Genomic DNA, 22,994 nt, shown 5'->3' with positions numbered 1-22,994 from the left:
TTGCCATAAAATTGCTGTACATGGATTCTAACATAGGTCTTATAGCTCAAGTGAGGGTCTTGGAATTTGGAAAAATTCCCAGCAATTTAAGGCAATTGCTGGTGTCAGCTTTACAAGGTAGGCTAGCTCAGAAACCATCCCCACAGGAAGACTATAGCGTAAGCCAATAAAGTATAATCCTAGCCTTCTTTTGGAATCAGTTTCTTGAGCTGGTCTATCTCCTGTAGCTGACATCAATTTTGAAAGCCTGCTAATGTCTTACTTTTCCACTCTTCACACACCACCATTGTGTCAGGGAAGAGCTAGTCTGAACATCTTCCTAATACTATGTTCATTCTCAGGCCTTAAGGAATCCTTCTGCTTGTGTTTCCGCAGGTTTATTTCCACGGCTTTTTAAGCTAGGGAGAGTGACATTCAGCAATAACTAGAGAGCAGCTTCCTGTAGTCAGTTTTTATTCTGACTGCAGCTTGCCAGAATTCTCAGATGAGGATCTTTTCTAATCCCACTATAATTGATTCTAGGAAGTTGTTCGTTGACAATTAACTCTCTCAAATAATCATGTTATTTAAACCATATTGGACAAATTAGTACAGTCCTTGGCTTAAGTGGTCACTTAACAACTGTTCAGAGTTACAATGGACCATCCCAGAGCTACTTACAACTCTTTTTCAGTTATAAAGTTCATACACCCCTCCCATAGTCATGTGACTACATTTTGGGCACTTGGCAACTGGCTCACTTTATGGCAGTTTGCAGTGTCCTGCAGTCATGTAACTTTGATTTGTGACTTTTTAAATTGTTTTTGGAGTTTATTTTTGGGTTCTGGCAAAAAAACCCAAACCTATTGGGGAAAAACGCATTTGCTTAATGACCATTGTAAAAACTGGCTGTGAATTCAAATTACGTTTAAGGGCTATTAATGTAGTCTTGTATTTTTTTGAAAACAGCAAACAGATACTAGCTATGCAAGTCTTATTGTACAAGTGAGAATTACAAGAAAGCTTTGATATTTCTATTAAGAATGTTCCAGTTCTGTAAGAACTAGAAGAGGATTTCAGCTGCTTAGTTTCTGCTTTCTACTTCTGTGATTTAAAATATTATGTATCTCATAATTATTGGCAAATGATCAGTAAACAAAATATTTTGCTTCTTTCCTACTAGCATGTTTAATGTTAGTAAACATTCCACTTATTTCCACCTTGTCATTCCATTTATGTCAAGAAATATTTGAGTGGCGAAAACCATCAGCAAATTTCAAATGTACTGATTATGAGGCAAAGCTTTATTCTAGCACTAAAGAGTTTTTCTATTCTATAATTTTATCCTTCTTCACCAAGAAATTCCAATGTTATTCAGACCTAGTTTCACACTAATAATATGACTTTTTTTCTTTGTCTCTGGACCAGCATTATTTTATTTGATATTATAGTTACAGAGGAATTGTCTATTTCTATTACTATTTTTTAAAAGAATAAAGCAAACCTAAAAGACATTTTCCCCTTCCAAGGATTTCAGATTTTAGTCTTTTTCATTAATACCAATTCTGCACCAATTGTAGGAATAGCTATCACCAAGGCACATGCCCACTTCGGCACATCAACTGACATTTACAGTGAGAGGAACACTACCTGTATTGTCTTGATAAAGCATATATGATCATTTTATTCATATTGTAATAGCAGCAATGAGCAGTGTGTAGGGATGCTCTGTAGAAGAGTAAAAGCTTTACATTATGATATGCCATGTAAAAGAAAGAAGTGAATTTAGGATTTACTTTCTACACATTGAATGAATAAATTGGGAGTATTGCAATGCAAAAGTGTCCTTTAAAAATCATTTTCCCCTATTGCTGGATGAGGAGGAAAAAAAAGGCATCTCCTTGCTGCAGCAGTGATCATATGCCTTGATAAAGAAATAGCAGTTGATTTTTTTTAAAAAAAAGCATGTAGGGAAGACTGAATTGTCTATTTAAAATGTCAAAATAAGAGAAATCAATAGTTTCTTTTTTAAGTGCACTTCACATACTTTTGTTTATAGACCCAACATTCTGATTTCTCCCACATTTTCCTCTATTTTAAAGTTGTTTGGCTGAAATGCACTTTTCCCAGTAAATATTTTCCTTAAAAAGAAAAAGGTGAAACTATGTTCATGTTTCTATATGACTAGAAATCTTGCTAATTAAAAACCCAGTATGCCACAAGACATGTGAAAGACAGCATATATCATGAAATGACTTTTTGTTTTAATTGTTGTGCTGTGACTAAAAGTAAAGGTCTGAAGGCTTTAATTTAACATTCCAAGTTCTCCCTTCCATCTTTATTGATTCTAATGTTTTTCCACAAATGTCTTTGGGGGCTAGAACAGCAGTCATTGCATCACACCATTTTGTTTTCCAAGATTTCAAGTTTCCAAAGCAAAACTGTTCAAAAAGTACAGTTCCCGATTTTGATTTGATAACTGGGACAAAAATGTAGCACATACTTAAAGGTTACACAATCTACAAATGATGGCAATATTTTCCTTGGGAGAGTACAGTTTTGTTTTCTTGTAAATACTCAAAAAGGCTCAACTTCAAGCAGTAATAAAAACACAAGCAAAAGTGATTTAACCCTTTAAAATAAATATTCAGGAAAACCTCTCTGTACATACAAGTGAAAGAATATGTAACACTTTCACGCTAAAAGAAAATAATTTGTTCATAGAAGCAGCTGAAATCTGCTGTTCCAGCCCAGAGTCCCCAAGTGAAGAAGGGAGGCCCAAATACAGGTGACTACGGTAGCTTGCTTGCTATAGCTTATGGCCTTTTGTGGGTTTTCTCTTATTGATTTTTGGACAGGGACACCATTGCCACCAATCGTTTTATCCCTTTTATTTAATTCATTACAGCATGCCAAATCCTTTGGCATATGTGATGGCCTTCAATAATCTCTCCTTAAGTTTCTCTTTGCTGAAGTACTCCGGAAGCAAGAGGACATTAAAGCATGTATGAGATGTAGGTAACCTGGAGAAAGAAAAGAACCGAGTTTCAGAATTGTCTTGAAATATAAACAGTTCTATTAGCTTAGCATAAAAAATACCGATATTTTATCCATGTTTTCACTTTTTAAAGAATTAGATTATTCAAATACTATTTTGGGTGAGTTTATGTAACCTTCATTTGGGATGAAGTTGAAAACCTATTGCTTAACTACATTTTCTACCTATTTCTCAATTTTAAAGACTTTACCTTTCGGTGTCAGGGCCATTTTTGGCTATAATCATCTTTAGTTTTCCAAGTCCTCCTACTGGTGCTCTGTCTGTCCCTGTTGTAAACTGGAGGAAGAGTCTTTTTTGCTCATCTGTAAATGAATGGACTATTTCCCAAAATTCCCTATAGAAGTGAAAATTAAACAGAAAAAGAAAAACTGTATGCAGTGCAAATAACGCATATGACTGCTTAGAGATAATCTGGATAAAACCCTGCTTTTTGATGTTTGCTTCAGCAGTAGCCAATACAAGATTATAATACAAAATATAACTCTGTCTTGTTAAAGACATAATCTCTAAGATACCTTATATAGAAGGACAACTAGTTACATCAGTCTAGCTAAAATATGTGGACTTCAGAACGCTCAGCTTAGCTTTATTTTCTTTAGGAATAACTGATTGGGGTATTTCAAAATTATATGCAAGTGACTGTCAAAACTGAAATTCCCCTATGTATGGAACTATAACAGGTCAATTAGGATGCCTGCATAGGCAGAGTATCTCATGCACTGACATGGATCTTATGATGACCAGATTCCATCTTTAATATTGATGACTTTCTTATTACTCTCTTTTGAGGGAAGCAAATAGTTTGCTTTCACCAATGCAATAAAGCACCTCTCAAGTTACACAGTTGAGAGTAAGAAAGCTTTACTCACTGGTTAGAGATGTCTAATGTCTCCCCTATACAATCCAAGAGTGTTGACGTGCTAGTAAGCATACACTGCTAGCTGGTAGAAGATACAGGAACGGTCAGACAACGTGGTCTTGTCCTTTTTTGGGGGGAAAAGTCCAAGTGGACTCTATGCCGACACATGTAACTTTAGCAACCACTCAAGGCAGTTATGAAATAGAGGTTATTTATACACAATACATATAATAATAATCTTTGAGGTGCAAGAGACTGAAAGTGACTCCAATATATGCATACAGAGTTAACTGATGCTTTATAGGATCTGGTAGTTTGAAAAACAGGAAATGAAGATCACTCCAATTTTTACTACTTTTATTTTAGCAACCATGCCCATCACGAGTCTAGCTAAAGATTGAAGGCTTTCAAGTTTTCCCCTTTCTTTCATAATTGTGAGACCTGAATCATATTTGGATATTCTTGTTTGAAGACATAAGTTCCATTTTCTATAGCTATATACAGAAAAGCTTAGTCCCCATACCTAATTATAAGAGAATCTCTGGTATAGCCACCATCATATTCTGTGGTTTCTTCTAGGGCTTGGAAGTCTAGATTCTGTAAACAGAATATACTGTATCACCATTATACAATTTAGCACCAACAGCAAAACCAATAATTTTTTCCATTCATTTAAAATGGCTTACCCTACTTCCGCAAATAAGCAATTCAATCTCCTCAGGTCTAAATAAATATTTTAGGGGAGATTCATTGGTTACCATGTGGAATCCTCTTCGAAATGCCTTAAATTGTTTTTCCACTGATTTGTTCAGGATGTAGTCAGAATACAGATTAACAAATTCCTGTTTAATAAAAAGCAGACAACACCAAGCTTCTTTACTAAGTCAGGTTTGAGTCTTTGTCTCAAATAAAGAGAACTATGCTCTTTCCACCATCCTCTCAAAAACAAGATATGAACTTTCTCTTGTTTATCAGTCATAACACTTACAAATCTGTAAGGTTTTACTGTTTCTATAAACTTCAAATTATTTCATAAACAAGTATTTCATGTTTTCTTTCTTTACCATTCACTTCTACAAGGCTGAAAATATTTCCAGGTCTATTGAAGTTATCAGAATTTTTGTTAAGTCCAGGTACTAATGAACAGTGGCTTTTGATTCCTTTAACAAAGGAGTCCCTATCTAACACAAGATATATATTTTATTCAAAATAGCCTCTTTAACTCACATGTTATGACTGTCAATTAACTGAACTTAATGGTAACTAAATCTGTAAATGAAAATCCAAGCTTAGAGAATCCATATAACTATTACTATCTTCCCTCAACTTAGTGCATTCTAGGTAAAGGTTAGGAATTCTGAGAATTGTAATCTCAATGCCTGTAAACCAAACCGATACATTCCATGAATGCCAAGATGCATCAGAAAAGCAGTTAGAAACATCAGAGAAATTCAGCTTCTAGTCAGGCACAGACTTCATTTATCTGAAGTAAAATTCTAGCTCGAATTGAAAGCTTATGGCAATACTTAAGAGAGGTTAAAAAAAGGATGGGAGTTGACTTCAGTGCCCTATAAACCTTTTTTCCCTACTGTGGCATGAGTTTATTAGAGTATTCAAAACAATGCAAATAATATAAGCAGAGAACTTGAAAAATAAATTGGCATAATACAAATGGGTTGCAGAATGTATTTGTTCAATATGCTATCTCTGCAGTTTTAGAATACCACTTACTTAATCACTGTATAATTGGAGGCAGCCATATTATATTACCTTTCTGTTTTCATTTGTAATAGGGATTTTATCTCCATTTTCCTTTAAATCATGCATCATTGGATTACCAAAGAGATCTGTGTGAGATATTTGGAAGGTAATCATCATATCGTCTTCCACACTTCCCTCATACTGCAACAAGTCTCTTAAGCTCTGGTAGAGAACCTAAAACAGTAAATATATTTTCATGTAGCCTTAAAAAGCACTACAAGAAGGCTGATGCATAGAATGTATACAAATATTAAGAACCTAGCTAAATGGAAGCATCTACTTGTAACAGTCATTTGAATATTAAAAGTAACTGTTGGAAGTTGAGAATGTGATGATAGAAGAAGGAAATGTTTCTTTCCCCAAAGGATGCCTTGTTTTAATGAGCTATTTTTTCATATCCTGGGAAAATATTGCTTCCAGTAGCTGGAAAAAAGATGGCAAATTTAGTTGAAAGTCACAAAATTACTCATTACCCATTCCTCTAATCAGATACACAGTTTTTCCTCATTTCCTCATGAGAGCATACTGATAACTTAATTACAGTTAATTATGCTTCTGAAGCTAATGAACTTGGGAGCTCTTCCCTCCTCAAAATGTGGCTTCGTTATCTCATACTCCGCTAGCCTCTATCACCTGGAACAAGCTAATGTACAATGTTAAGATTACACAGCTATTTAAAAAGAAATAACAAAGAACGTTTGTTAGCTATGGCACCCTGAGGAGAAGCCACATTATACACTTCATAGCTACATCATTGCTGGTCATTGCAGTGTTTTTCTAAATTAAGCCTGTAAATATTGAATTCTGTGTTGGACAAATAACAGTGCATGGTCATCTTAGCAGACAGTTCTAGAGTATATTTATTAGATGTGTACAAATCTTGTTTGATACTAATATTCCTAAAATCCACATTAACATATGATTGACATCTTGTATAAATGCAGTGCCAAATATAATCTCAGCAAATTATTATTACTTCTCTATGGCATTCTGAGACAATATTGTTCCTCATTTTAAAGGTTTTTAAATTAAAAATAAGAGATCTACACACCCATACAAAGGTAAACATTCAGAATATACTACAGTATTACCAGGTTTAAAATATAACAACACTGAAGCACAGACTTCCAAACAGTAGGAAGACTTTAAAAGACTTACAGGATGAGAGTCTGCCAGATCACGGAAAGTTCCTTTTTTGCCCATTAATTTCCTGTAGACAACCATTGGAAAATGGACATCCAGAATACAATTATTGTAAATAGCTAGGCCCAATACAATCCCAATCAGTGTAAACTGTCCCTCAGTTTCAAAAGAGGATGGGTTAAACCAAAACAATTTTGTAGACTCATCATAAGTGAACATTCCTATATAAAAAAAAGTTACAAGATTACAGATTTATTGAGAAGAGTCCAATAACAAGATATTTTCTGATTATGAATTTTTTACTTTTGAATTCCATGTGTTAGTCACTTTAATCCACAATATACTGCTCAGCACATTGAATAGCACATTGAGAGCAAATGAGTTCAGGCTTTTATCAAGAGTGAAATGACTTGTGTATATCTTTAAAACATTCTATAGATTCAGAAAAATGATATAGTACAAATGTTCCAAACTTTTGAACCCATTTACAAAGCACAATGGAAGGGAACATGAAATAAATCTTATTAAATACCATATGTCAAAAACAATTTTCACACTTTACCTAACATTTCAGGTAAACATTAAGCTGTAACTATCTTTGAATGTGCAAGGTATTTCTGCTGAAGAGACATTTTGTGTCTCTTTTACAGGCAAAAATGGCATGTATCTTTTTTAGAAGAATATTATGTAATTTTACTACTACTCTACTGAAAATCTGAACAAAACCTAGTCATCACTGAGTGAATAGAAAGCAAACTTTTCTGAGATAAGAAAATGAGTAATTGCCATCTTCTGCATTAAATAGATTCAAAGCAAAAGCATTTAATCAAAGCAGGAATCAACAATTCAGGTAGTAATCAGGACTGTATGATTTCACACAGTGTGTGACCATGTATGTGCTTGTATTAATATAAATATTTAAATATCTAAACAAATTAATAATGGCCCCAAATCATACAGTTGCAAGAAAAAGTATGTGAACCCTTTGTGATTACGTGGAGTTTTGCATGAATTGGCCATAAAATGCACTGTAAACATCATGTAAGTCACAACATTAGAAAAACACAGTCTGCTTAAAATAATACTACACAAACATTAGCTGTTGTCATGTTTTTTTTATTAAAAAGTTTTACAATACATTTTATCTTTAACAAACAAAAAAAACCCCTCCCAACCCCCTCCCCTCCCACCCTCTTCCCCCTCCCCAACCCTCCCCAACCCCTCCCTCCCTTTCCCTTCCCCCCCCCACTTCCCAGAGCAAAATACAGGGTATAAAAATACAAACAATCATAATCTAACTTACGCAAACAATCCTAAACTATTTAAACTATCGAACTTTAACTCATATAGGTAAACTCCAAACCTATATATATATATATATATATATATATATATATATATATATATATATATATATATATATATATATATATATATATATATATATATATATATATATATCATATCAATAATTATACAAATACAAAATAATACTTTCCAACCTAATACCAAAACACAGGGTATAAAAAGTACAAACAATCATAATCTAACTTACGCAAACAATCCTAAACTATTTAAACTATCAAACTTTAACTTATACAAGTAAATTCCAAACATACATATATATATCATATCAATGATTATTCAAATACAAAATAATACTTCAATCTAATACCCAATAAAAACAATCCCAAATAAACCAATTTATGTCAATTGTCTAAAGTTATTCCTCATTCCAACTAAGCTTTAAATTCATATTATCCTAATGTATTATACAACTTAAAATACCATAGGTTACTTTCCAAACTTAAGAAATTTTTATATAATCACATCATTCTTATATTCTTATATTCTATTACCTATTCCAATATTACCCATAAAAATATTACAAGTTAGCTTCAATCACAAAGAAAACAATTTATATCAATTTTATAAAACTATTCTTCTACCCAACTAAGCTTCAACATACTAAAACCAGGTTTATACAACCTTCCCTTCTCCTAATGTATTATACAACTTAAAATACCACACATTACCTTCCAAGCTTAAAATTTCCCATCCAAATAACAAATCATAACCTACAGAATATCAATAAACACTACTACAAATCTTCCCAATTAACTTTTCATAATCATCTTAAAACTAAAACAACACAAAGTATTACATAATTATTTTATAAGGGTAAAAAATATATCCCCAAATATTTAGTCCTTCTAGCAATTCCAATTCCCATAATCCTTATTACATTGTCGTCTCTTACAATTACGTGACTAAGTCTTCAGGCTTGATTCATTCGGCCAGAAGCACCACGCCTCTTCCCATTTCTGGCCTTCTCCAGTGGTAATGAAATTTGATCCACTCCTGTACCTTTCACATCTGTCTGTGTTAACCCTCCAGCAACTTGCAGGTTCTCTCTGGAACATTGAGACTCTCTCTCACCTTTTTTCTTTGTAGATTCCAAAGATGGTATGGGGACTGCTTTTAAAACATTACTGTAGAAATCACGTGCCTGAATCACCGTGGTAAAGCAATACCTCGTACTGTCACAATCCATTTATATCACATTTCATAATTGTATAGGTAGAACAACGTGCTATTACTGGGGATTCTGCCATCTCTCCGAGGGGGGGGGAGAGGATGGTTACTAAAGCGATTTTCAAACAACAGGGGATGTTTTAACGGGGGAAGGGAGGGGGACAGACAGGTCTGGTTTGTATCTTCATTTACAACTGAAAAGGAAAGCAATAACCATAAAACCAAGGAGAGTTCCCTTTCCCATGGAAGGACCTGACACCTAGCAACTGACGACAGCCTGACCAAATGGATGAGGGGAGGGACTGAAATGGGAATGGTTTATATAGGATTGAAATGTAACCTTTGTCAGATTCCGTCTTGTATTCCCACAATCGATTCCTTCCTAGTAAACATTTTCCTTTTGGACTAAACTTGCATCCAAGAGTTCTTTTTTCCTAAGATGTGGATTGAGGTGGGTCCTGACACGTACCTTCATATGTCACCACCATACCCACTGGTATTTGCCATCTAAACTTGATATCATGTCGTCTCAATTCTTGTGTCAAAAAAGCAAATTCCTTCCTTTTTCTTAAAACTTTTGCAGGGATCTCTTTTAAAGTCAGAACTTTTTGCTCAGCAATTACAAAATCAATATTATAGGAGGCCTGGATAACATCATTTCTAATCATTCTCTTTGTAAAGTAAACCACCACATCTCTGGGTAGTTTTCTTTGTCTTGCGATCCACGAATTAACACGGAAGATTTTATCTATATCTCACATTATTTCATCTGCTGGTCGCTCCAACACCCCTTCCAAAGCCTCAGAAACCATTTTCTTCAAATTTTCCTTAGGATTTTCTTTCAGACCTCTAATTCTTAAAGCAAATTCCATCTGATAATACTGTGTCGAAATCAAATCATAATCCATTTTCTCTATCACATTTTCAGTTTCTGTCATTTTGGCTTCCAGTCTAATATCATTTTGAGCAAGATCTTCCACTCTGTTATCCAAAATCTCAATGCTTTTAACCATGCTTTGTATTGCAGATGTAATATCTGCTCTCAATTGTGTTAATTTCTCTGTAAACTTCTCCAACGTTTTCTCCATTATCTCAACAAATTGCTGCATTTGCATTCCCATAGTCTCTTGCAACAGATTCTGCAAATCTTTTGCTGTAAAGGCTGATACAGATTCAGATGCAGAGGACAATGAAGTTTTCACCGAAGACTGCTGCATCAAAGCAGGAACTTTAGAAGATATAGCCGCCATTTTCACCCACTATTGTTAGCTACGCACTTTCACTTACGGATTCAGCAAAGTCCATTGAGTTAAAGATCAACACCTCATCTTCACCAAAATCTCCTGCATCGCTCTGCCTGCGTCCTCGTTCTCAAAGGCTCTTCCTTGCTAGCAGGGATGGTTGCGAACGCCCTGTTCTGCTCCAAAAAACCTGGAGCAGACACGCCTCGCAGTCCGGAGCATGCCCAGGCTTCAGGGGGGGGCCTCAATCCTTCCGCCGCCAAAACTTTAAGTTCTGGCGGCCCCGGAGAGCTCTACCCCTACCTGGACGCTCACCCCTTCCTCTTCTCCCGAGGTGGGGGCTTCCGAGCTGCCAAACAGCTGATCGGCGCTGTTTTTGGCGGCTCTACGGAGCCGCGAGGCTGACAGCCAAGAAATGGCTGCCTCCGGCGATGCCTTGCCATCTGGAAGTCCAGCTGTTGTCATGTTTTAATTGAACATAAGATGGAAACATTCACAGTGCAGGGTGGAAAAAGTATGTGAACCCCTAGCCTAATGACTTCTCCAAGAGCTAATTGGAGCCAGGAGTGAGCCAACCGTGACTCCAACTAGTGTGATGATATTGGATGTGTTGCTGACAGCTGTCCTGCCCTTTAAAAACACACACCTGTTTTGGGTTTACTGGTCTCAAGAAGCACTGTCTGATGTGAACCATGCCTCGCAGAAAAGAGCTCTCAGAAGACCTACAATCAAGAATTGTTGACTTGCATGAAGCTGGAAAGGGTTACAAAAGTATCTCCAAAAGACAGACTGTCTACAAATGGGGAAAGTTTAGCACTGTTGCTACTCTCCCTAGGCGTGGTCGTCCTGTAAAAATGACTGCAATGCTGCATAATGCTTAATGAGGTAAAGAAGAATCCTAGAGTGTCAGCTAAAGACCTACAGAAATCTCTGGCACATGGTAACATTTTTGTTGACACATCTACAATAAGGAAAACATTAAACAAGAATGGAGTACATGGGACGACACCGCGGAGGAAGCCATTGCTGTCCAAAAAAAATATTGCAGCACGTTTGAAGTTTGCAAAAGAGCACCTGGATGTTCCACAGCACTACTGGCAAAATATACTGTGGACAGATGAAACCAAAATTGAGTTGTTTGGGAAAAACACACAACACTATGTGTGGAGAAAAAAAGGCACAGCACACCAACATCGAAACCTCATCCCCACTGTAAAACGTGGCGGAGGGAGCATCATAGTTTGGGGCTGCTTTGCTGCCTCAGGGCCTGGACGGATTGTTGTCATTGATGGGAAAATGAATTCCAGAGTTTATCAGGACATTTTGCAGGAAAACGTACGACCATTTGTCGGCCACCCATCTTTGCCCATTCTCTCCCCCACAGGACATAACGGGCCTGGGTGCTAGCCACAGTGGCAGAGTGGCTGGGCCTTACACCTGCTACCCCATAGAGGTGAGAGCTCTATGGGGTATGCCTCACCCAGAGTACGTTCTGGACCACCTCCGGAAGCAGAGTCACAACCCATCGTGAGAGGATGAGGAGTGGCCTGCTTCTGGGGGTTCGCCCGGCCAAGTGGCAGTGGCAGGGCGACGATCCAGATACGCACCTACCCGACTCGACCCTCCTGCAAATTCACCATCCGGGGGACAGCCTTCCCGGATCCACCTGTGACTATGCTCGTTCAATACTCTAGCATAGCACTGCACGCCCTCAGGGGTTCCCCACTCTCCTGGGTGCGACCCGCCTGCATCACATCCAATCTTGATGACGGACCCAACCACTGGGCCTCTGAGAGATGGCCAGGCAGGGTCAGGGGCCTCCAGCATAAGCCCAACAAGAGGCCCCTGATTAAGTTCTTAGTTAAGTTTTTTGTGGGGTTAGGGAGGGGGGAGGGAGGAGACTATGGTTGTGCGGGAAAGGCACGCCTTCCAGCCACCATAACGCATGCCAGGCCCACGGCCGTTCGCGACGGCGTACAACGAGGACCAGTCGCCGATAACACCCAGTGGCGTACTGACAAACGTCCCATCCCTAGGATGGTGGGGAATGGCAGAAGGTGCACAGACAGAGGGCCGTATCGTCACCGGGAGTGTCATCTCCGCTCTGTACAGGCGGTGAGACGCTCCGACCCTCTGTTCTCCCCCGGAGGACCCGGGAGCAAAGGTGCGCACCCTCCCATGCTAAGGCTGGTCTACCTGAATGCAAGGTCCGCAGCTAACAAAGCTCACCTCATTCGTGACCTAGTGGAGAGTGAGCATGCGGACCTGGCCTGCATCACGGAAACCTGGCTGGGCCCAGAGGGGGGTGTTCCTCTGGTAGACCTCTGCCCGCCAGGTTTCCAGGTACTGCACCAGCCCCGGGCTCATGGGAGGGGCGGGGGAGTGGCAGTTATCATCAGGGAATCCCTTAGCCCGCGAGAGACCACCGTCCCTCAGATGGTCGGGTGTGAGTCTCTCCTACTGAGATTCGGCCCAGGGGCGCAGTTGGGTCTGCTGCTGGCGTACCTACCACCTAATCGTGCAGCGGCGGCCCTACCCGAGCTACTCGATGTCCTCTCAGGGTTGGTGGTTGAATTCCCAAGACTCATGGTCTTGGGCGACTTTAATCTACCGTCCCTGGGAGGATCGTCCGAACTGGCTCGGGAGTTCATGGCTTCCATGACGGCCATGGACCTGCTGCAAATAATTTCTGGGCCGACTCATGAGAGAGGCCACAACCCAGACTTGGTGTTCTTGTCTGGACGGTGGCGTGATGATGTCGGTGGGGGTGCCACAACTATTACGCCCCTGTCATGGACCGATCACCACCTCCTGCGGCTAGACTTCCCCCTTGCCACCCCCCACCGTGGGTGCACGGTGCCAGTCAGATGGTACCGCCCTAGGCGCCTAATGGACCCTGATAAGTTCCAGGCAGCGCTTAGGGACTCGCATGCACCCCCTGCTCACAGCTCGGCAGAAGCCTTAGTGGATGCCTGGGAAAAGGCAGCCACGGAGGCTCTGGACCGAGTTGTACCCTTGCGGCCTCTGACCCGGCGCAGATCCCAGCGAGCCCCATGGTTCACCGAGGAGCTCCGGGAGATGAAGCGTCGGAGACGGGGCCTAGAGAGCCGTTGGAGGTCCAGTCGATCCGAATCCGACCGATTGCGACTAAGAATCCTCACCAGGTCTTATCTCGCTGCGATAAGGGTGGCAAAATCCAACTACTTTTCCACCCTCATCGCGTCCGCAGATAATCGCCCGGCTGCCTTGTTCAGGGTGACTCGCTCCCTATTAAACCAAGAGGTGAGGGAGGAACCCTTGCAGGGTCGAGCCGAGGAATTTGGTCAATATCTGCTGGATAAAATCGCTCGGATTCGAACTGGTCTGGACTCCAACTGGGCTGAGATGGAAGAACAAGACATGGACAGTCTTGTCGACGTCATCTGGGAAGAATTTGATCCTGTAACTCCTAAGGAAGTGGACAGGATTATGAGAAGGTTGAGCTCCTCCACATGCTTACTGGACCCGTGCCCTTCCTGGCTGGCCTATACAGCTCGAGAGGCGACACGAGGCTGGTTCCTAGCGGTCATCTCTGCTTCTCTGAGTGAGGGTCACTTCCCCACCGCCTTGAAGGAGGCGGTGGTGAGACCTCTCCTCAAGAAGCCCACCTTGGACCCATCCTCTTTGAATAACTTTCGTCCAGTCTCCAATCTTCGCTTCCTTGCGAAGGTTGTTGAGAGCGTGGTGGCGCACCAACTTCCTCAGATCCTGGATGAAGCGGTTTATCTAGACCCGTACCAATCGGGTTTCAGGCCGGGCTACAGCACGGAGACGGCATTGGTCGCTCTGATGAATGATCTCTGGAGATCCCGGGACAGGGGCCATTCCTCTGTCCTAGTCTTATTAGACCTCTCGGCGGCTTTCGATACCATCGACCATGGTATCTTGCTGCGACGCCTCAGGGGACTGGGAGTGGGAGGCACGGTTCTACGTTGGTTCTCCTCCTTTCTCCAGGGTCGCTCGCAGTCGGTGCTGACAGGGGGACAGAGGTCGACCCCGAGGCCTCTCGCTTGCGGAGTCCCTCAGGGGTCGGTCCTCTCGCCTCTCCTGTTCAACATCTACATGAAACCGCTGGGTGAGATCATTCGCAGTTTTGGAGTAGGGTACCATCAGTATGCTGATGACACCCAGCTTTTTATCTCAACTCCTAACAATATCAGTGATGCCCTAGACGTGATGTCCCGCTGCCTGAAAGCGGTCCGGGAATGGATGGGGAGAAACAGGCTTCAACTGAACCCGGACAAGACTGAATGGCTGTACGTACCGGCAAGCCAGGAGAGTCAGAACGTCCCACTGCTTAACATTGGGGACAAGTTACTTCCCCCGGCTGATAGGGCCCGCAACCTGGGTGTCCTCCTAGACTCGCAGCTCTCCCTGGAAGACCACATTGGAGCTGTGACCAAGGGGGCCTTCTCCCGGGTTCGACTAGTTCGCCAACTACGGCCTTATCTAGACCTGGATTCCTTACGTACAGTCACCCATGCCCTTGTGACATCTCGCCTAGACTATTGTAACGCTCTCTACATGGGGCTGCCCTTGAGATCCACTCGGAAGCTTCAACTGGTGCAAAGTGCGGCGGCACGGACACTCTTGGGAGCCTCCCGATACTCCCATATCACACCTCTCCTCCGTGCGCTGCACTGGCTTCCGGTTGCCTTCCGTGTGAAGTTCAAGGTGCTAACAATGACATTCAAAGCCCTACATGGCATGGGTCCGGACTACCTACGGGAGCACCTTCTGCCGATGTCAGCACCCCACCGTCCTGTGCGCTCCCACAGAGAGGGCCTCCTCAGGGTGCCACCGCTCAAGGAATGTCGGCTGGTGGCCCCCAGGGGGAGGGCATTCTCAGTGGGTGCGCCAGCCCTCTGGAACACCTTACCTACCGAAATCCGGATGGCCCCTGACCTCCGTACCTTCCGTCGCGACTTAAAAACTTTTTTGTTCCAGCAGGCTGGCCTGGCATGATAGCGTTAATTGGGGTCCCAGTTTGTGTGCATTAGTGTTTCTTATTATTTTATTGTTCGGTCTGTATACCTTCCCTTCCTCTGTACACCGCCCCGAGTCCCTCGGGAGAAGGGCGGTTTATAAAAACTAATAAATAAATAAATAAATAAATAAATAAACTGAAGCTCTGCAGAGGATGGGTGATGCAACAGGACAATGACCCAAAGCATACAAGTAATTCAACAAAACAATGGCTTCAACAGAACAGAATACACCTTCTGGAGTGGCCCAGAGTCCTGACCTCAACCTGATTGAAATGCTGTGGCATGACCTTAAGAGAGCGATTCACACCAGACATCCCAAGAATATTGCTACACTGAAACAGTTTTCTGCAGAGGAGTGGTCCAAAATTACTCCAGATCATTGTGCAGGTCTGACCTGCAACTACAGGAAACGTTTGGTTGAGGTTATTGCTGCCAAAGGAGGGTCAACCAGTTATTAAGTCCAAAGGTTCACATACTTTTTCCACCCTGCACTGTGAATGTTTCCATCTTATGTTCAATTAAAACATGACAACAGCTAATGTTTGTGTAGTATTATTTTAAGCAGACTGTGTTTTTCTATTGTTGTGACTTACATGACGTTTAGAGTGCATTTTATGGCCAATTCATGCAAAACTCCACATAATCCCAAAGGGTTCACATACTTTTTCTTGCAACTGTACAATCTTATAAAAACTTAAAGGTATCTCAATAATTTGGGTATTGCATGAAACTATGCCAATTTCATTTTTATTTCAGGTCCACAGATTTCACCCAATGATGTCATGAGTGAATGCTTTATTTATTTCACGGGTTTCAAACTCGCTGAGTCAGATGACATGTTACAACGTATCACAACTTTTTTGCATTGCTGGAGCTGGGGTGGGCACAGCCTCCATGTGATGCAAGTGGCCTGTGGGCCAGCAGTTTGACACCCAATTTATTTGATAGATTTTATCTCATTTCCCTGCCCCAAGTCAGCTCAATGTAGCCTACAAGGAGATATTCATTCACTTTTTCCTCCAGAACAGCAAACCTATGAGGCTGGGTTGTGAGTGTGGCCCTCATCCAGCAAATTTCCATGATAGGAGATGGACTTGAGGCTGGGTATCCCCAGTCTTGGCACAATACTTTAATCCTTAAGTACAGAACATGCAGTGAAAAAATGGTGAGGAATGCAATTGATCATACACGAACCATAAAAATTATTTACTTACCAATATCGGGGTTGAAGATTTCTTCTACAACTAGTTGAAAAAATTCTTTGGAAACTCCTCCTTCATCAACCCCTTGTTCTCCTTCAAATTCTACATACAACTGCTTTTTCAAATCTGCTGGATTTTCCATTGCAATCATTTCTAACTATAGGGTGAGAAATAAAATAATCTCTGAATAAGTGCATATCACTGGATATGAATTTAATTTTAAAATCATTGAATGACACAATGCCAAAGCTTCAAAAATGCGACTTCATTTTGGGGAATAGCTGCAATGGGTATTTATAATATAAATAATTTTACTCTCCTGGAAAGAAGAGGTTCATAATGAATTTACAAGAGAAAGAATACACAAAAAACTACTTTTGGCTTACCTTGTCAAGAAGCATGGAATTAAATTAACTGGGTTGAAACTGAAGGGTTAGAGGCATGGTAGAAATCCACCACACAGGTGACATTTCAGTGCGATTGGTGTGGTACAAGGACATATAAAAGAGTAGCCTGCTTTATAAACTGTTTATCAGGTAAAAGCCAAAGAGTGAGAATCAAATTGTGGTGTCACTATTTGCAACTTTTCCTATTTTCACTTTGGGGTTAGCTTTCAAGAGTCGGCAACTTTTGTCAGCTGTGACTAACTTTCTTTAGCATTACAGTCTTCAGTACTCTTCCACTGCCCCACCTTAAATTCTGGACACGTAGCACTTTTAAAACAAGTTCCACCAGTGACGGTGGTGGTAACTGGCTTTAACAAGAAACTTAAGGAAAGATACAACATCACCATCGCTCATCAGAAGCCATGGCAGTTATTTAGGTATCTAGTAACTATTTAAAATGCAGTAGAACCAAAGATTAGCTGGTTTGGTAGCCTTTAAACTGAACTGTTTGTACCTGGTTATTGAAATCATTAAGGCAGAGGTCCCCAATCATTTGGGCACCAGAGACCCATTCTGTAGAGAAAGATTTTTCCACAGACCGTAGAGTGCATGGTTTTCTGTGCTGCCTGCATCCCACGGATGGGGCTTTGCTTGTTTGTGTGGACTGGTTGCTGGCATACTGTGGCCTGGTACCGGTCCACGGACCGGGGGTTGGGGACTTCTGCATTAAGGTTTTGCTAACATATAGGATAGATAGATAAGATAGATATAGATAGGTAGATAGATAGACAGACAGACAGACATTCTGCCATATAGAGCAGGGGTTCCCAATCCCCAGTCCATGGACCAGTACTGGTCCGCAGCATGCCAGCAACCAGTCCGCACAAACAAGCAAAGCCCCATCCACAAGAAGCAGGCAGCACACAAAATCACGCACCCTCTGGTCCGCAGAAAAACCTCTCTCCACGGAACCGGTCTCTGTTGCCCAAAAGGTTGGGGACTGTCAGTGTGTGAGAATTTATGAACTGGAATAGCCATAGCAATGAACCAACCATTGTTTTGATTAAGACACAGTATTGGCTGTGTGAGGCATGTGATCTAGCCTAGGTCTGGGTGTGTCTTAGTCTCTTCCCTGTGTCCTGATCCAAGAACTGAATGAAACTCTGTAAACTCTAACAGGGACCTCTGCTCCAATATACAGAATAACATTCTTCCCCTCATTCCCTCATTCAGTGATTCCCACTGGGCTGAGGAACATTTCAAGAAAGTACGCTGCAAGAAACTCAATGAATTTCAGGATATGTCCAATTAGTCTGAAGTATCTGGGCCCAATCATATATTAAAATATCAATAAGCAAATACTTCTTTTGTTTTGCATATTCTATTATTGGTGTCTTTCTCCTTTTCCACTAATGCATCATTTAAAAGGAATGTAATTTTTTTCCTGGGAAAAGGGATTCTCTTAAGAATCTTGATTTCATCATATTCTAATGACTAATGCAGCCTGGCTCAGGAATTCTAGGAGTTGAAGTCCACGAGTCATAAAAGAGCCAAGGTTGCCTACCCCTGGACTAATGGCTAGATATGACTTGGATGTGGATCAACATAATACATGACAATAAACAATTTAGTCTAAATTAAGGTTAAGGTTCAACAAAAAAATTGCTTAACACAGTGTCAGCACTTTATGTATTAAACTATTCAATCTACATTTTCAGAGAAGTAACAATATTACTAGATTGGAAAACAGAAAAATGTTTTTAAATAAATAAATAAAAATTAATTAACAAATGAAAATCAGCTAAATAGCATGTACTTAAACAATGAAAATTTAAGGACTCCATCAGAATAACTAGCAAGATTCATGATTTAACAAAACTGCAGCACTTGCTCAATATAAAAAAGGCAATAACTGAAACCCCCCTGAAAAAAAGGCAATAACTTCCTGAACTGAAAAGTACATTTTCCAAAAAAAATCTCTATATTAAAACAAAGTGTTTTCTTTTTTCACTCTTTGTATCATTGTCTGTGGATACATTAATATGATGGGGTTATCATGTTATAGCTACTACTGTATATAATCCAAACATATCTTTAAAAAATATATGCAGTTCAATTATTTCATCCATGTAAAGTGAACTTCAAAATGCTTAAATTTTGTTTGTATAATTATATTTGAAATGAAAACTGAAACAAAATACTCTAGAAATTTCCATAGGTAATTGCTTTGGCCTTGGTAAAAAAAAAGCTATCATCATTTTTCGGTTAAATTTGAATACTGTTTTATACTTAAAGAAACCAAGCAGCATATGGAATTGTTTTCATTCTACTAGACCAAAACCTTTGTTCTTTAATCAAAAACTCTCATTTAGTATGTAAATATTTTTTATGGTGTATATCATTTTGAATATGTCCAGAAGACCCCAGAGAATATTAACAAAACATTACGGCTCCTAATTATTTTTTTTAACAGCAATAGATGATCAATTGCTTTTTACATATTAAGCCACTTACCCGAACAAGTGCATCATCTATGATGTGATCACGTCTCACTTTGAGTCGCAAATATGGGTTTAACTGCTGGCCTTGAACTAAACTGTAAAGGACAGTTATACGACGTTCACTGTACATACGGATTCTGTTGTCATAATACAATCCCAGGTTCTTGGTAACGGCATTCAGTATAAAGGGGCATGTCATAAAGGAGAATTTATTTTCTGTTTCTACCTTGAAAAATGTATAATCTTTGTCCATTTCTAGAACATCATTCAGTGGTTCATTGATAAACTCTTCAAAGGGGATAAGTGGCTTTCGGCAATCTATAGTTTTTACACCAATTTCAGTTTCCAGAGGGTCTACCCGAGGTCCTTTTTTATTTCTTCTTTCTTCACCCAACAGTTCCTGTAGAGTTAATTCACTAGATTCTGGGATAGGCTCTTCATCTTCCTCTTCATTGTGATCTGTATCTATATCTCCTCCTACTACATTTGCATAGTAAACCATTTTTAAGCACTTTGAAGCAGCAACAATAGCATCATCATCATTCACTAAATTACGGCTATTGAATTCATTGCTTATGACTTTGTAAGTTATAAGCTGCTGAAAAGTTTCCATCATTCGTCGAATCTGGTCTGCGCTGTACTTTGACCACAGTCTGACCAATTTTGCTTGAGCTGCAAGGGGTAGCTTACTCATTGCTTTGCAAAACAACGGTAGCGCCATTTCCAGATACTCAGGACTATGAAGATTACCATTTTCCATAACAATAATAAACAAGTTGAGATAGTTAGGATCTCGAGAGTACACATTATGATAAGTCAAGTCACATTCAACGTTGGGTGACAAATACACAAGTGCATTTAAAAAGGCAGTTTCTATCTTTTCATTAGAAAGTAATCTATTGTAGACCCGTCTGACTGCATCGATATCTACAGATACTTCATCTGGGCCTAATTTTTGTAGGTTGTTATCCCCCTGTGCACTGTCACCCATTCTTGATGATGATGATGGTGCAACTAAATCTTCTTCCATGGCAGAAGAACATGCAGCCTTTTCTTTTTCATCTTCATCTTTATCTTCATCTTTTCCTTGTAAAGACTTCAATTCTTCCTTGGTATGCTGCTTGGCTTTTCGAAAACTCTGCACCAAGGCCTCAGCACTAGAAAATACTCTCCCAATGACACGTATTAAAGGAGAATAGTCTTCTTTTTCTCTACATAGTTCAAGAATTTCATATACTTTTTCTTCTGTTAAAAAAGTCACATCTAGATAAAAACAAAAACATATTCTTGAAGTAAAGTTAAATACATTTACATAGAAGGCATTAAAAGGATTACTATTTACAACCTTCGGCAGTAATTAACAGTTTCTGCAATCAGAACACACAACTTACTTTTCCTGCTTACAGAAACTGTGTACCTTACTACCTGCTGCCACCAATACAGGTTCTGCCTCTTAATCTTAATCTTATAAAGAAGAATGGAAAGTGGGCAAAAAGTAGGGACAGACCACAAAGGATGCAGTTAGAATAAGCTATCAAAAAACTAAATATATTCTGAATTCCCAGGGAAGAATGGCAGACTGAAGATTTCTCCATAAAAGTCAGAGCTGATGTTTGTAGCTAAGAACAAGGAATTGATATCCTTCAACCTTCTCTGAAAGAAGAGAGTGGAGATTGCCCAAGCTACATTCCCTATAGTTGCTTCTCACAAAGAAAGTACAAAGCAGCAGGCTTTGTTAAGAGTTAACAGATGAGATGTAAAATACTGTCAATGTTATTATTTATGGCTCTGTTTGGAGTTCTTGCTAACTAGATTGGAGAAGATATTATTATGGAATGAAAAACTTTACATCTGTTAATTAGGAAGAGATGAAGAGATAATGAAATGATTTATATTGAGAATATAAATTATTTTTCCTTTCTGTTTATTTTCTTACATCTTTTTCTTTTTTTAGTTTGCATAATATTTACTTAATTTTTTTAATAAATTAAAAATGAATATATTCTCACATATGGTCTAACAGACACCTAGTAACTTGTGAATTTCTTTATTTCTATGATTATGTAATCATAATATGTAATCATATCATCTCAGACTAACCAATCTTTTCCATCGTTAACTATGGGGGGTGAGGTGTTACCCCCCCCCCCCGTTGATAGGGCCCGCAACTTGGCTGTCCTCCTGGATTCACAGCTCAGTTTGGAAGATCATATAGGAGCCATGGCCAGGGGGGCTTTTGCCCAGGTTCGCCTGGTGCGCCAGTTACAGCCCTATCTGGACCGAGATGCTCTACGCACAGTCACCCATGCGCTCGTGACCTCCCGGCTAGACAACTGCAACGCTCTCTAGATGGGGCTGCCCCTGAGGACCACTTGGAGGCTTCAGCTGGTGCAGAATGCAGCTGCGCAAGTTGTGATGGGAGTCTCCCAATACTCCCATGTAACACCTCTTCTCCGCGAGCTGCATTGGCTTCCAGTTGCCCTCCAGGTGAGATTCAAGGTGCTGGTGATGACCTATAAAGCCCTAAATGGCATGGGCCCGGATTATCTAAGGGAGCACCTGCTGCCAGCGTCAATTTCCCATCGTCCTGTGTGCTCCCACAGGGAGGGCCTCCTCAGGGTACCGCCGGTCAAGGATTGCCGACGGGCGATCCACAGGGGGAGGGCGTTCTCTGTGGGCGCGCTTGCCCTATGGAATCAACTGCCAACGGAACTCCGGACTGCCCCTGACCTTCGTTCATTTCGCCGGGACCTAAAAACCTGGCTCTTTGAGCTATCTGGTCTGGACTGAGGGGTTTAATGTTTTTAAATTGTGATTTAATTTTTGTGGCTAGACTTAATTTAATTTATTTTAATATTATATTGGATTGTTTTTAAATTTTGCCTTGTAAACCGCCCTGAGTCCTTTGGGAATAGGGCGGTATATAAACCGAATAAATAAATAAATAAATATTGCAAATCAACAGAGATGAGTGTTATTCAACAAATATTACAGGAAAAACAATATATCACTTAAGAAGTTAATTATGGAGCTTAAGTTCACCCTTTCCAAACTTTTAACAGTATTCTGGTTCTAAATTCTGAATGAAGAAATAAATTATCTCAACCTTATATACACATATTTTTTAAAATTATGCCAGAATGGAAGGTGGCTTTTTTGTTAACATAAAAACATAATTAACATCTCTAATGGCTAGTTTCCAGTTACAGGTAATCCTTGATTTATAATTATAATTGAGCCTGGAATTATGGTAATTAATTGTGGTGATTGTTGAGTGGGTCAGCATGTGACCTGACTCAACT

General features: G+C 40.1%; 1 protein-coding gene across 3 annotated transcripts in view; it reads right to left on the bottom strand.

The window, feature by feature from the left end:
* Positions 1-2,295: 2,295 nt before the first annotated feature.
* UBE3A (ubiquitin protein ligase E3A) overlaps positions 2,296-22,994 on the bottom strand; it is a 75,267-nt gene continuing 54,568 nt past the window's right edge. For all 3 annotated transcript variants that reach the window (XM_083361503.1, XM_083361504.1, XM_083361502.1), the window contains 8 exons: positions 19,706-20,955; positions 16,818-16,962; positions 6,816-7,021; positions 5,667-5,831; positions 4,583-4,738; positions 4,420-4,493; positions 3,228-3,371; positions 2,296-3,002 (listed from right to left, as the gene is read on the bottom strand). In XM_083361503.1, the coding sequence (XP_083217629.1) occupies positions 2,882-3,002; positions 3,228-3,371; positions 4,420-4,493; positions 4,583-4,738; positions 5,667-5,831; positions 6,816-7,021; positions 16,818-16,962; positions 19,706-20,955 (2,261 nt within the window). In that variant the 3' untranslated portion in view covers positions 2,296-2,881. The remainder of the gene's footprint in view (positions 3,003-3,227; positions 3,372-4,419; positions 4,494-4,582; positions 4,739-5,666; positions 5,832-6,815; positions 7,022-16,817; positions 16,963-19,705; positions 20,956-22,994) is intronic.

This window comes from Vipera ursinii, assembly GCF_947247035.1.
Source record: "Vipera ursinii genome assembly, chromosome: 4".
In the NCBI taxonomy this organism is placed as follows: Eukaryota; Metazoa; Chordata; class Lepidosauria; order Squamata; family Viperidae; genus Vipera; species Vipera ursinii.
Note: the sequence above shows the minus strand (reverse complement) of the source record. Positions and strands in the feature narration are given on the sequence as shown.